We start from the raw sequence: 15,132 nt of genomic DNA, 5'->3' as shown, positions 1-15,132 counted from the left end.
CTCTAACATCAATGTTTCTCTCTCTCTCTCTCTTTCTCTAGCTCTCTCCTTTCCTCTCCTTCTAAAATCAATTTTAACCAGTTAACTGCCATGATATTTTGAATTTAATTTAAAAAGGTCTGCCACTTGCGTCTATAGACGCTATATGGCATACAAATGGTTAAAAAATATATAGAAATGCTTTTGCCTCCTTTTATAATCAACTGTTTTGAATAGCCTGTTACAGCTTCCTCCCCTTTTTACAAATAATTGAAGACTGATCGAAGAATTGAGGTCTTTGCCACAAGGCTTGTATGAAAACCCAGATAAAAAGAATTATTTTTCTTTCAAATAACCATTTACAGCAAAACTGAGATGTCAGATAATGAAGCACATTTTTCATATTTAATAATCATATAGTATTACTTACCTTATTTTCAGTCTAATCTTGTTCACAACTTCATCTATGTTTGCCAGAGACTACAATAAAGAAGGAAAAGTGCCAGCTATTATTTCGCTTCACAGAATTCCTCTTTTATAGGGAAATGATGAACTATAATGGCTATTGATGACATCTCAGAAAATTTAATAAGTACAATTCAATTTTTACCTTTTTAAAAAAAAGTATAGCAGTAATTGGCAACTATTGCAAAATCCAGACTGGTTATCTATTTTTATAAATAAAGTTTTACTGGAACACAGCCATACCCATTCATTTACATATTATCTACAGCTGGCTTTGAATTACAAATTTGAGTAATTGCAACAAAGATAGAATGGTCCACAAATCCTAAAATATTTATCATCTAGCCCTTTACAGAAATTTTGCCTGACCCCTGGTATACAGAATCATAAAAAATTCATACAACAAATATAGCAATGAAATGAATGAACATACACACAACATGGATAAATCTTACTAATATAATGTTGCACACACAAAAAAAAGCTTGACAAGAGCATATACAGTAGGATTCCATTTTTTTAAAATATATATTTTATTGCTTTTTTACAGAGAGGAAGGGAGAGGGATAGAGAGTTAGAAACATCGGTGAGAGAGAACCATTGATCGCCTGCCTCCTGCACGCCCCCTACTGGGGATCAAGCCCACAACCTAGGCCTGTGCCCTTGACCGAAATCAAACCCAGGACCCTTCAGTCTGCAGGCTGACACTCTATCCACTGAGCCAAACTGGCTAGGGCATGAAGATGTTTTATTTCTTGATCTGGGTGGTAGTTACATGGCTGAATTAATTTTGTGAAAATTCATCAAGCTATACACTTAAGATTTGTGTACTCTTCCACATTATGTTACACTTTAATAAATAAATATATCTATTTTTTCTAAGTGTATAGGTCCACTAGAAAACAGTCTGGAATGGTAAATACTAGAACTTATAATCTATACTAGTAGCTAGAATCTATGAAATCAGTAGAAGTAGTTGTAATGCATGAAAAGGAAAGATTTTAAATTTTTCTTTTTGCCTGAGTATTTTCTAACTGCTCTATATTGATTATGCATTGCTACTGTAATTATAATACAGGTATTTCTGTTTTTAAGACAATGACAATAGAAACAAATAGACAAGTTCCAACATTAGGGAGCAAAAAATGTAAGGAAATGGTGCCCTCTAATGGAATAGAGATGGTACAACTTAATAGCATCTTTTTTTGTTTTTGGTTAATCCTCACCAGAGGTATTTTTTTCCATTGATTTTTTTTTAGAGAGAGTGGAAGGGAAGAAGGGAGAGAGAGAGAGAGAGAGAGAGAAATTGGTTGCCTCCTGCACATGCCCCGAATGGGAACTTGACCAGGAATCAAACCCGAGATCCTTAGGTGTGAAGGCCGACACTCTTAACCACTTAGGCCAGTGGTTGGCAAACTGCAGCTCGTGAGCTACATGCAGTCTTTGACCCCTTGAGTGTGGCTCTTCCACAAAATACCACGTGCGGGCGCGCACGGACAGTGTGATTGAAACTTCGTGGCCCATGCGCAGAAGTCGGTTTTCGGCTCTCAAAAGAAATTTCAATCGTTGTACTGTTGACATTTGGCTATGTTGACTAATGAGCTTGCCGACCACTGACTTAGGCACCACCAGTCCTCTTTCCCTTTCTCTCTTTTACCAACAGATATTTTATCTGAGCAAGAACTGGGGGTGATGTAGGAATTGCTACCAGCAACCTGTGCTGGCAGGAGAAGACCAGGCTCCTGCGGGGAGCAGGGCTGGTAAGGAAATCAGGTCACAAGTGTTTGAGATGTCAGATGGGGCCATTCACATCTTGTCTACTGTTTCGACAAAGCCAATGGTTACTCTGAATTTCAGAAACCCAAGAACAGACTGAGGTAACAATAAATCTCAGAAAAGAGAAGTTATTTTAATTGAGGAATCGTCTGTCAAGTTGTCATTTCAAAACCAGACTGAGTATAAATCACCACAGTGACAGAACCTGAGTTGTCAGAGGACCTGGGTTTGGCAAATCTCTGCCACAAACAAATTTGCTGTATGTCTAGAGGGCAAGAGGTTTAACCTCTCTGAGTTTCTATTTCCTCATATGCAAAACAGGCATAATAGTTCTCACCTGGCTTATCTCTGCTGGAACCCATTCCTTTTTTTAAAAACAATTTTGGTACTTAAAAAAACTATTTTAAAAGTGTTAACATTTGGGAAATTGGGGATGAAGGGTAGCCATGAATTCTTTTTGTTTGTTTGTTTGTTTGTTTTGTTAATACTCACCCAAGGATATTTTTCCACTAATTTTTTGAGCAAGTGTAAGGGAGGGGGAGAGACAGAGAGAGAGAAACATAGATTGGTTGCCTCCCACATGCGCCGACCAGGGCTGGGGATAGGGCCTGCAACCGAAGTATGTGCCCTTGAGCAGAAGGGAACCCACGACCCATCAGTCCCTGGGCTGATGCTCTATTCACTGAACCAAACCAGCTAGGCAACCATGAATTCTTTGTACTATTCTTGCATCTTTTCTACAACTGGGAAATTATCAAAATTTAAAGTTGTAATCTATTTTAAATTGGTAAAACATGTAGATGACCAAAAATTCAAACAGAAAAAGGCAGATAGTGAAAAGCAAGGCTTCCTTTCCCCTGTTCTGCCCGTCCACCTCCCAGTTCTCCTCGCCAGAGGCAATGGTTCTGGGCCAGTTTCTTTGGCACATTCTCGGAGATGTCTTTGTATCTGAAGTAGATCCATACCTTATATCCCCTTCTTTATATAAATGTACACTATCCTATACCACCCTTTTTTCACTTAACAATATAACTTGAAGATCATTCCACATCAGCAAATATTGATGTTTGGTGGTACAGTAACTATTGCTTAAATTTAATACTCTGTAGACATGAAGGTCTTGGTTAAGTCATAACAATTTTCCCAAAAAGAATAATTCAAAATATATTATGCTTTCAGATGTGCAAATGCATTTATTTAAAAAAGCAAATACACCCTGTCCTGTGTGGCTCAGTTGGCTGGGCGTCATCCCATGCTCTGAAAGGTTGCTGGTTTGATTCCCCGTGAGGACACATACCCAGGAGCAGGCTCAATCCCCAATAGAGGGCATGTGGGAGGCTGCTCCTGGATGTGATGTCACCTTGCTGTTTCTCTCTCTCTCTTCCCCTCTCCCTTCCTCACTCTTTGAAAATCAATTTTAAAATCTTTTAAAAAAAATGCAAACCTGGTCGGCATAGCTCAGTGTTGAGTGTGGACCTGTGAACCAGGAGGTCACGGTTTGATTCTCAGTCAGGACACATGCCCGGGTTGTGGGCTCGATCTCCAATGTGGGGCATGTAGAAGGCAGCCAATCAAATTTCTCTCATCATTGATGTTTCTCTCTCTCTCTCTCCCTCTCCCTTCCTCTCTGAAATTAATAAAAATATTTAAAAAAAAAACACACACACACACACAAAAATAAACAGGGAATGCACACTGGGGCGGTGGGGGCTGGCCCGGGGTGGGAATGGCTGGGGGGGCGGTCAATCGCGGAAAAAGGAGACATATGTAAAACTTTAGACAATAAAAAAAAAAAAAAAACAACAACAGGGAATGACCTAAATGGCCCTCAAGAGAAAAGTTAAATAAATTAGGCCACATATATTTGATGGACTTTTGTCCCACCACTAAAGACACTGGCCAGGGAGACTCTGAAACAACAAATATCACTTAAGATAGCATGCTCATAGTGGGGAAAACACTTAAAAATACCAAGTACCCCATGAATACAGCTTTTAAAAGACAAGAAAATTATAACACTTGACTGCACGTTAGGTGGACTACCTGCTCTTTATCTTCCAGATTTTCTACTGGGGAAGCAAAAGGGAAAAGGGTGCTAACATTTAATGTGGATCTGTTATGCAACATTCTTCTGAACATTTTACAAACATGATTTCCCTTAATCTTCTTACATGTTTTACATGGTCATCTACATGTTTTACCAATTTAATCTCTTTTCCTCCTCAGTATAAAGAATGGAAAATAAGCTCTGAAAGCATAGCTACTTTGTCCAAGGTCATGGATGCTGGATTTGGTTGAGGTCTGTCTGACTCTTGGGTCTTCACTCTTTCTTACTCTACCATGCTACCTCTAATACAATGGTTCTTGACCTAGTTTTTCTTCACCCCAACACACCTGAGGGATATGACACATTCCCTGCTATCAGCTCAGTGCCTCTTGATGGCAATGATTCTCACTGGGGTTGAGGCCTCTCTGGTAGTTGGGAAAACGCCCCATCGGAATCCAGATTGGCTACCCTGGGTGGAGATGATACATCTCCTCTTTGAGAATCATTCTTCTAGTTCTGTTGTAACGTGGTTGTACAGTGTTAATTCCATCATTTAAAAATGTCTTAATTATTGAAAAGTATTTCCTAACTTCAATGGTGATTCTTGCTGATTACAGAAAATACATAAAATCACCCTCATGCCCAGCAAAATATAATCACCATTAGCGTTTTGGTATATTGCCTTCTACTGTTCCTTCTATGCAAATACTATATGGCTTTTTAAAAATTAAACTAAGATGATAAGTAATTTGGCATCTTATTTTTTACTCTTAATAACATATATGCAGGCATTTTGGGGGAATCATTAAAAATAAACAGTTCCAGCCCTAACCGGTTTGGCTCAGTGGAAAGAGTGTCGGCCTGTGGACTGAAGGGTCCCAGGTTCGATTCCAGTCAAGGGCATGTACCGTTGTTGCGGGCACATCCCCAGTAGGGGGTGTGCAGGAGGCAGCTGATCGATGTTTCTCTCTCATGGATGTTTCTAACTCTCTATCCCTTTCCCTTCCTCTCTGTAAAAAAAAAAAAAAAAATCAATAAAATACATATTTAAAAAATAAACAGCTCCATATAACTTTTTTCAAAGTTCTTAATTCTATTTTTTTAATATATTTTTACTGATTTCAGAGAGGAAGGGAGAGGGAAAGAGAGAGAGAGACATGAATGATGACAGAGAATCATTGATCAGCTGCCTCCTGCATGCCCCCTACTGGGGATTGAGCCTGCAACCTGGGAATCGAACCATGACCTCCTGGTTCATAGGTCAATGCTCAATCACTGAGCCACGCCAGCCAAGCTTAATACTATTTTTTAATATAAATTTCATCTAGTTTCCCTAATCAAACCTCTAATGAAAACATGACAATTGGTCATCTTCAGTTTTCTACTGGCAGACTAGAAGCCCAGCTACTCTTCAGAACCACCCAGGAAGCCCTGTTACATACAGAAACCCAAGTTCCTCACACCTGGACCTGGTGAGTTAGAAACATCTGGGGATCTGTTCCAGTTCACACAGACACGCAGTAGTTGCCACTAAATAGAGACACCTTCACATCCTCCTCCTCGAAGTGACACTAAATTTATTCTTGATATACTGACATACTTTAAATATTCTAAATTCATAATTCACAAGTATTTACTGCAGGTCCATGAGGCATATAGATGGGTTTTGCCCAAGATATAGCAATAGCTGAAAGAAATTATAAATCATGCCACTACTTTTTATTACGGTTCCTTAAGGTCCATGGAAATCTGGGTTGGAAGATAAACTGCTAAGTGTAAATATGGGATTGGGAAAATAAAGTAACCCTGGGTCATAAATTTTCTGAGTCATCTAAGAAACTTCACAACACATTAGCATGGTACATGGGGGCAAAAGGCAAGACATATAACTAAATCTGGATGTCTTGTGCTCCTTACAGTAGTTTAAAAACAAATACAAAAAGATATCAGTAAGATATAAGAACGTGGTGGTTTCCTATATAATTTTCAAATTTAACACTTTTGTTTTAGTGGGTCAGCAATCTTAATAGGGTGGGGTAAATGAAATATTTTCATGGTTAAAACTATCTCTATATCAGTTGTTCCCAAATTTCCATGTCCAGCTAGTTCCCAGAATTCCTTTTTCATAGGAAATGATGAGCTCTACATCGTCCAGTACACCGAAAGATGGTGGGTTCAATTCCCACCTCCTGTCAGGGTGCTTACAGGAGGCAGTTGATTGATGTTTCTCTCGAAAAAAAAAAAAAAATTCAGTGAAAACATGTCCTCTGGTGAGGATTAAAAAACAACACTTTAATAAATTTCTAGTATCATTTTTAAATTTAAAAAAAATGTGAGCTCCAAAGGCTATCTGTGAAATCTCAAAAGAGATAATCACATAGTAGGATGCCATGTTTTCCAACTTTATTTTAAAAATTAACATGTCCATTAGAAAAAGTTGGTTTATGCCAAGATAGTAACAATTATGGGGATTATGAGTTCCAGATTCAAATACTATCCAACCACATATTTCTACCTGGATGGCCCAAAATGTTCAAAAATGAGCTCGCCTTTACATCCTCCTACTAGCCTATTTGCCACTTTTTCTTCCTACTCCCAACATAGGGTAAAGTGCTAACGCCCACTTAGTCTGCCAGGCTAGAAATCAAAGTTCAAAATCCTTCATTTGGCCTATAATGCACAGCTTAAATGTCATTTCCTCATGGAAGCCTTTTTGGGTCCCTCAGATGCATGCTCTGTTTTCACAGTAATTGAGCATGTTTCCTTCATGGCAATGCTATCGTATGTAAGCTGGGCATTCTCTAACTCTCGGTGCCTCATTATTCTCATCATAAAACAAGCATGTTAACAAAGTGAGAACTTATCATTGTTAAGTGTTTAGAATGGTGCCTGGTGCATAGTAAGCATCCAATAAATACCATATAATCTATTATTACCATTGTACTAGAAGTGAGAACTCTTTTGACAGCAAGTAACAAATAATTAATAGTTATACAAACAAGTCATTGTGAAGTATAATAATTTGCTTATAATCTGCTAATGGTTTTATTATTATCTATTAAGGTAGACTGGAAGCTCTATATTGGGAAGGAGGGTATTTGCCTTGTCCATTCCTCTAGCCACAAATTTCTTACAGAGGGAAGCAGAGGAGGTGTTTTTGTTGAGTAAATGAGTGAATTTCAGGTTCTACATCCCTTTCAGGTTCTACATCCCCCAATTCTGTCTTGTGCCTCCTAAACAGCTCTTGGATCTTGTTCTCTCCATCCTGGTCTCTACTGAAGCTCTCATCATCTCTCTTAAGTGATCTGTCACAGCAGTCTGCTAACTGGTCTTCCTGCCTCCAGTTCTGCCTCCCCCCAATTCACCCTTCACATCACTGCCAGATGGAATATTTTTTAATCCTCACCCAAGCATATGTTTTTATTGATTATTGTTTTTTAAGAGAGAGAGGAAGGAAGAGGGAGAGAAATATCAATGTGAAAGAGAAACATCGATTGGCTGCCTCCCATACACACCCCAATGGGGGATCAAACCCACAACCTGGGTATGTGCCCTGACTGGGAATTGAACCCAAGACATTTTGGTGTATGCGACAACACTCCAACCAACTGAGCCACATTGGCCAGGGCCAGATAAAATTTTTTTTTTAATCCTCACCTGAGAATATATTTTTTATTGATCTTTAGAGAGAGAGTGGAAGGGAGGGAGGATGGGGAGAGAAACATTGATTGAGAGAGACACACTGACTGATTGCCTCCTGCATGTGCTCCAACCAGGGCTGGGGATTGAACCTGCTACTGAGGTACGTGCCCTTGACCGGGAATCGAACCCAAGACCCTTCAACCTGAGGGCCGATGCTCTAACCACTGACCCAAATCAGCCAGAGCCAGATGGAATTTTTTAAATGTGAATCTGATCCAGTCATTACCATCAAGAGTCCTTTTGTGAATACCTCATGCCTAGAACAGCATCTCCAGAGGAGGGTGTGTGCATCCCCAAGAGGTTTGCAATAATACCCATTTGAGTGTGAGAAAAAAAATATTAAAACCTCTATTTTCATCCTTCATTTATATAGCAAACACTACTAAAACCTAATTTATTTAAGACTGGTGCTAGGATATGTATGTAATATTTGGGGGGGTATAGGCTTAAGATTTAGCCCAGCAAATATCAGTTGTATGGAAAATATTTAAGGGTATAATTTCTAATAATATACTCATTCTACCAAGAATTCCACTCTAACAACAGTATTTGGTATTAGCTACTCCCCAACTGGTTACAATGAAGTTTGATTTCAATTTAACACTCCTTCTTTATCAAGGCTCTTTCGATTTTATAGTACAACACACCAATCATAACACTCAAGAAGAACCAGAAGCCACTAAAATGAATGAAACTCCATACTTACTTGTTCTGTGGGGAACAGGGTATTGATATACTCCACAGCATTGAAATCTGCTCGATCTAGAGGATCCTGGCTTGGAAATACCTATACAAAGATAGGGGATTAGAAATAACCATCACCTTTCTGTCTTATTTTATGTATTATTTCTTTCCTCTCTACTGGGTGGAAAAGGCAAAAATCAAATCTTTTTTCATTTTGTAAGTCTTAACACTCAACAGATGCTCAATAAAATATCTATTAAAATAAATCTTTAATTTTTACCAACACTTGTAATTTTAACATCTTAGATCTTGGTGCAACTAACAGAATAGAATATGAAACAGTGAAAAGTTCCACAAATATCAACAAAATCCCAACAAGTGGGCATTGTGCAAATCAGATTAAACCAGCTGATGACATGGTTGTATTAAGAAAGTCTTGCCCGGCCTGCTGGTGTGGCTCAGTGTGTGAGCATCTGCCCATGAACCAGGAGCTCACAGATCAATGCCCCATCAGGGCTCATGCCCGGGTTGACTGCCCGCTCCATCCTCAGTGTGGGAGTGTGCAGGAGACAGCCTATCAATGTTTCTCTCTCATCAATGTTTCTATCTCTCTATCCCTCTCTCTAAAATCAATAAAACAATATATTTTAAAAGACTTGATAGAAACAATATATTAAAAGAATATATTCAAAAAGAGACTTAATGCACTATGTCTCAGCAATAGAATCTACTATGCATTGAAGCAATTTTTATGCTTTACACGGTGTCAGGAAGTGAAGAGCTGGCAATTAGGAACTGTATCTCTAAGAGGAAAAGGAATGCTGCCTCTGAGAAACATGGCTAACTCCCTTCAAAAGTTGCAACTTGAACAAGGTGGATTATAAAAGCAATCCAGTGATCCTCTGGTAGTGGATTTCACCAGCTCAATATAGTTTATTCTGGTTAGCAAATTCTTTTCTGATTATTAGATAAACCTGTGCTAGAACTCAGTATTAATAGTAAAACTGTGTCTTAAAATCCTTGTCCAACAATAACTGACTGTATGATTTGCTTCTTCTATTAGAGCCCACTGGGTTCAAAGAGCAAATGAATTTTTTTTGCAAATGAAGGTGGATGGGGAGCAGTGTGGCCTGCACACCAAAACCTTTGCTCAATGGGCTGGCATCCTCAGGATGAGCCAAATGAGCTTTGTATGGGTAATCCAACCCCTCCTAGAAAAATACACATCTAAAAAAATCTATTAAGAGAGATCTTCTCCTTTTATCAGGAGCAGTACCCGCTATAAGGATCTAAATGAGCGATTTTAACCTTTTCATCTCATGGCACACCGGTTTAAAAAAAAACGCTGGTCTAAATCACTATTTTTAATATCAATACTCTTTTAAAAACTCAATAAACTTGAAAAGAGAATTTAGGCTAGGCAACTAAAGAGTCCCTACAGGGAAGGGAGGCCTCCTGATAATATTCTTCAATCTCACCGCACAAATCAACAGCAGAAATTGTCAACCAGTTAAGTATGATAAAGGGGTCCTTTTTCAACATTTTCCCCTCTGCTCTTCAATCCGCTTCGGAAATCAAAGTTCCGCTCTCCCCTCAATTCGGAGTCACTCCCAAGGGGGAGCGGCGGCACACCGGCCTGGTAAATGCAAGAACAGTTCTACAACCCCCCAAAACTTCGGGTGCGAGCCAGGAGGTCCCAACCTCCAGGTTCGTCCTTTCGGGAAGCACAGCTTCTTTGCCCAAACGCATTAGGATGCCCCCCTCCAAAGACAACCAAGGCCTAGAAAGGGCTCTCTCCCTGCCCTCGATTCAGAAACCCCTTTCACCACCACCTCCCCCGTAACTTTTCCTTTCCCTTCAGTGCCTAGCTCCCACCTCTTCCCAAAGACCGCTTCTTTCCCGAGCCACCCAGGTCCCACCCCCGGAGCGCCCGGTCCTCCGCACTCCCCTCCCCTCAGGGGGCGGAACGCTCACCTGCTCGATGGCGAGCTGCACGTCGGGCGTGAGCTGCAGCACCGCTTCCAGCTCCTCCACGAACTCCAGTTCCTCCTCCTCCATCATCCCGCCGCCCAGCTCCCTCCGGACGCACACCGCAACCCCGAGTCGGGCTTTCTGCGGTGACCCAAACCGCAGAACCGTAACCCACGGCGTACAGCGATCCAACAAGCTTCGGCTCGGTCAGCTAGCCGGGAACTTCCGGGAAACCAGGCACTTCCGGGATTCGAGGCACTCTGGGATATCGGAGGACTGACCTCTGGTTGCCCGGAGGAGGCAAGCCATCACGTCCCGGATTCTTCCTGGACAGCCCTGTAGTCCGGCGTCCCCTACCTGACCCTAAGATGAGGAGGCCCTCGTCACCTCGCCGAAGGGTGCTGACACTGCAGGACCCCCCAGTGATGATGTGCCCTCGCACCGTGGCGACGGACCGACAGCAACCCCCTCGGGCCCCGAAGCCCGGGATCCTTCAGCTCCCAGGGCCCCCTTGGTCAATGGCAGTAGGTGTCCCCCTGCCATCGAGGGCAGAAATGACCCCAGCTGGTAAGTGGCAATGTTGCCAAAGACAATATATAGGATGGGACAGTGTCCACTTTCAGAGTTAAGTTCCCCTGTGTCAAGCCTGTAGGCAGAGATTTCTGGGGGAGTCTGCAGTTTATTGGGGTGAGAGTGGGCAGGGGGAGATCCAGCTTTAGTCAGTGCCCCTCGAAGGGGAATTGTTTACTTTGTGAGACTCTGAATAGCTGGAGTCTAAGTCCCATTACACGACTGATATGCTGTGTGATCTTGAACAAATCACTCCATCTGCTTACCTGCAAGGATGTGGTGACGGTTAAATATAAAAAGCACTATGCAAATTTAAGCTAGTAATACAGGTAATATTAGCGTGTCTGTTTCTTATGCACCACCAAAAAAAAAGAGGCCAGATCACCCTGTGGAACCACTCTTCCCCAGACACTTAAAACAACGAGAGAATTGCAGCCAAAGGAAGAGTTGTTTCACCAGTTACACATTGTGAAACTCTGTGATGGAAGCGTGCCTGGCCCCTCTGAGATTTTTTTAAAATTTAATTTTATCAAAATTGTAGTAAAGAAAAGATGGAATCAACAAAATTTCTAACAATAAAGGAAGGGTTAAAATATAAATCAGCTATACAATAGAATATTATTGATTCATAAAATCATAGTTTTTTAAATTAATGACATGAAAACGTGTATAAAATATTTCAGAGAGCAAAAGGTATATTTCAGAAAGCAAAAATGGCCCTAACCGGTTTGGCTCAGGCTGGGGTCCTTAAACTTTTTAAACAGGGGGCCAGTTCACTGTCCCTCAGACCATTGGAGGGCCGGACTATAGTTTAAAAAAAAACAAACTATGAACAAATTCCTATGCGCACTGCGGGCCCAGGACGAGTCGGCTGCTAAGCAGGACAGGCAGCGGCACCCGGCGGGCCAGATAAATGTCCTCTGCGGGCCGCATGTAGCCTGCGGGCTGTAGTTTGAGGACCCCTGGAGAGTGTTGGCCTGCGGACTCAAAGGTCCCAGGTTCAATTCCGGTCAAACGCATGTACCTTGGTTGCTGGCACATCCCCAGTGGGGGGTGTGCAGGAGGCAGCTGATTGGTGTTTCTCTCTCATTGATGTTTCTGGCTCTCTATCCTTCTCCCTTCCTCTCTGTGAGAAAAATCAATAAAATATATTTTTTTAAAAAGAAAGCAAAAATGTACAGCATTGTCCCAGTTTGTATGTGTATATTTTGTGCCTATAAAAATGATAGCAAATCCCTAGCCAGTTGGTTCAGTGGATAGAGCGTCAGCCTGCGGATTGAAGAGTCCCAGTTTCTATTCCTGTCGAGGGCACGTACCTCGGTTGCAGACTCAATGACCCTACCCAGGTCAGGATGTGTAACGGAGGTAACCAATGGATGTGTCTCTCACATCCAATGTTTCTCTCATTCTCTGTTTCTCCCCCTCCCTCCCTTCCACTCTCTCTGAAAATCAATGAAAAAATGTCCGTGGGTAGCCCTAGCTGTTCTGGCTCCGTGGTAGAGCGTCAGCCTGCGGACTAAAGGGTCCAGGGTTTGATTCCGGTCAAGGGCACATTGCCCGGGTTTCGGGCGAGCTCTAGTGTGTGGCATACAGAAGGCAACCAATGAATGATTGATTCTCTCTCATCATTGATGTTTCTATCTCTATCTCCCTTTCCCTTCCTCTCTGAAATAAATAAAAACATATTTTTAAAAATGTCCATGGGTGAGGATTAACAAAAAACAAACAAAAAATGATAGCAAAGAAATAGTACTTTTCTGCAGGTGATGGAATGTACATTCTTTGTACATTTTCTCAAAATGTCTACAATGAGCCTAAAGTACTTTTATGTTCAGGAATATAAATGCCCCCCCCCTTAAAATAAATAAAAAAAGAAAAATGTAATTATATCCACCTGTCTTGGATTTTTTTTTTTCATCACAAGCAAGTCCTAAGATAATTCCATCATCCCTCCCATCCAAATTTCTTCATGCCTCACCCCATCCCCTGGCAATCACTGGCATGATTTCTGTCCCTATAATTTGACTTTTTCGGAATGCCATATAAATGGAAACATATGTCACCATTGGAGTCTGGCTTCTTTCACCTAGCATAATGCCTTTGGGTTTCATCATACTGTTACATGTACCAGTAGTTCATTTATTCTTGCTGAGTGGTATTCCACTTATATGGCTATGCAACAATGGGCTTATACATTCCCTGCTTGGAGGATATTAGGGTTGTTTTCAGTATCAAGTGATGATGAATAAAGCTGCTATACATATTCATGTGCAGGTTTTTGTTTCCCTAAGTTTTCATTTCACTTGGGTATATACCTAGAAGTGGGATTGCTGGATTGTGTGGTGAGTGTGTGTATAACTTTATAAGAAACTGGTAAATGTTTTCCAAAGTGGCTGTATTATTTTTTGCTTTGCTACCAGCAGTGTATGATAGTTCTGGTTGCTCACAGATCTTATGTGGTTTGTTTCTTTTTAAATAATATTTTTTATTGATTTCAGAGAGGAAAGGAAAGGGAGAAATAGATAGAAACATCAATGGTGATAGAGAATCATTGATTAGCTACCTCTTGCATGCCCCCAACCCCCGACTGGGAACCAAGCCTGCAACCCAGGCATGTGCCCTGACCGGGAATTGAACGGTTGACCTCCTGATTCCTAGGTCGATGCTCAACCACTGAGCAATAATGGCCGGGCAAGCTTATGTTTAAAGTTCATAATAATAACTAACATTTCTTAGCCCTTACTATATGCCAGACACCCTGTAAAGCATGCATTGTCTCTTTCAACCTGAATGGCAATTCTGAGGTTGTTGTTATTATCATTACCCTATTAACAGATAAGAAAATGGAGATGTACTTAAAAATGAAACAAACTTGCCCTAACCGGTTTGGCTCAGTGGATAGAGCGTCGGCCTGCGGACTGAAGGGTCCCAGGTTCGATTCCGGTCAAGGGCATGTACCTTGGTTGTGGGCACATCCCCTGTGGGGAGTGTGCAGGAGGCAGCTGATCGATGTTTCTCTCTCATCGATGTTTCTAACTCTCTGTCCCTCTCCCTTCCTCTCTGTAAAAAATCAATAAAATATATATTTTTTTAAAATGAAACAAACTTGCCCAAGGTCCAGTAGCTAACTTTTCCTGCCATTCATTCACCTGCTGGTGGGTGATAAGCACTAGATTAGGTGCTAGGAATTGAACAATCAACAGAAGAGACCACCCTAGCCGGTTTGGTTCACTGGATAGAGTGTCATCGGCCTGTGGACTCAAGGGTCCCAGGATCAATTCTGGTCAAGGGCATGTGCCCAGGTTGGGGGCTCAATCCCCTGTAGGGGGCGTGCAGAAGGCAGCTAATCAATGATTCTCTCTCATCAATGATGTTTCTATCTCTCTCTCCCTCTCCCTTCCTCTCTGAAATCAATAAAATTACATATTTTAAAAAAAAATAGACCAACTGCCTGCCTCCATGGAGCAATGTGCATGTATGGAAAGTAAATATGTAATGGTGATGCATGCTGAAAGACAAATAGCGGAGGAAGTGGGGGATGGGAGATATCTGTAATACTATCAACAACAAAAAATGTATTTTTTTTGAAAAAAAGGAAGACAAGCCCTAACCGGTTTGGCTCAGTGGATAGAGCGTTGACCTGCGGACTCAAGGGTCCCGGGTTCGATTCCGGCCAGGGGCATGTACCTTGGTTGCAGGCACATACCCAGTGGGGATTGTGCAGGGGGCAGCTGATCGATGTTTCTCTCTCATCGATGTTTCTTACTCTCTATCCTTCTCCCTTCCTCTCTGTCAAAAATCAATAAAATATATTTTTAAAAAAATAAAAAAAGGAAGACAAGTAAAGCACATGTTGAGACACTATAGTGATAGAGTGTTCTGATTGGTCAGAAAAGGCTTCTCTGAGGAAGTAGTTTTTAAGCTGAAGCAAAGGGTCG

At 41.2% G+C, this 15,132-nt stretch overlaps 1 protein-coding gene across 1 annotated transcript in view; it reads right to left on the bottom strand.

Annotated features, from left to right (window-relative positions):
• Positions 1–10,859, bottom strand: part of VPS53 (VPS53 subunit of GARP complex) — a 154,646-nt gene extending 143,787 nt beyond the window's left edge. Inside the window, exons 1-3 of the mRNA XM_080681611.1 lie at positions 10,628–10,859; positions 8,676–8,756; positions 410–459 (exon numbers count right to left, since the gene is read on the bottom strand). Coding sequence (XP_080537737.1) covers positions 410–459; positions 8,676–8,756; positions 10,628–10,714 — 218 coding nt within the window. The 5' untranslated portion in view covers positions 10,715–10,859. The remainder of the gene's footprint in view (positions 1–409; positions 460–8,675; positions 8,757–10,627) is intronic.
• Positions 10,860–15,132: the final 4,273 nt, after the last annotated feature.

The sequence above is a fragment of the Plecotus auritus genome (genome assembly GCF_963455305.1).
Source record: "Plecotus auritus genome assembly, chromosome: 7".
Taxonomy (NCBI): Eukaryota; Metazoa; Chordata; class Mammalia; order Chiroptera; family Vespertilionidae; genus Plecotus; species Plecotus auritus.
The sequence above is the reverse complement of the archived record's forward strand: the minus strand, read 5'-3'. Positions and strand labels throughout refer to the sequence as shown.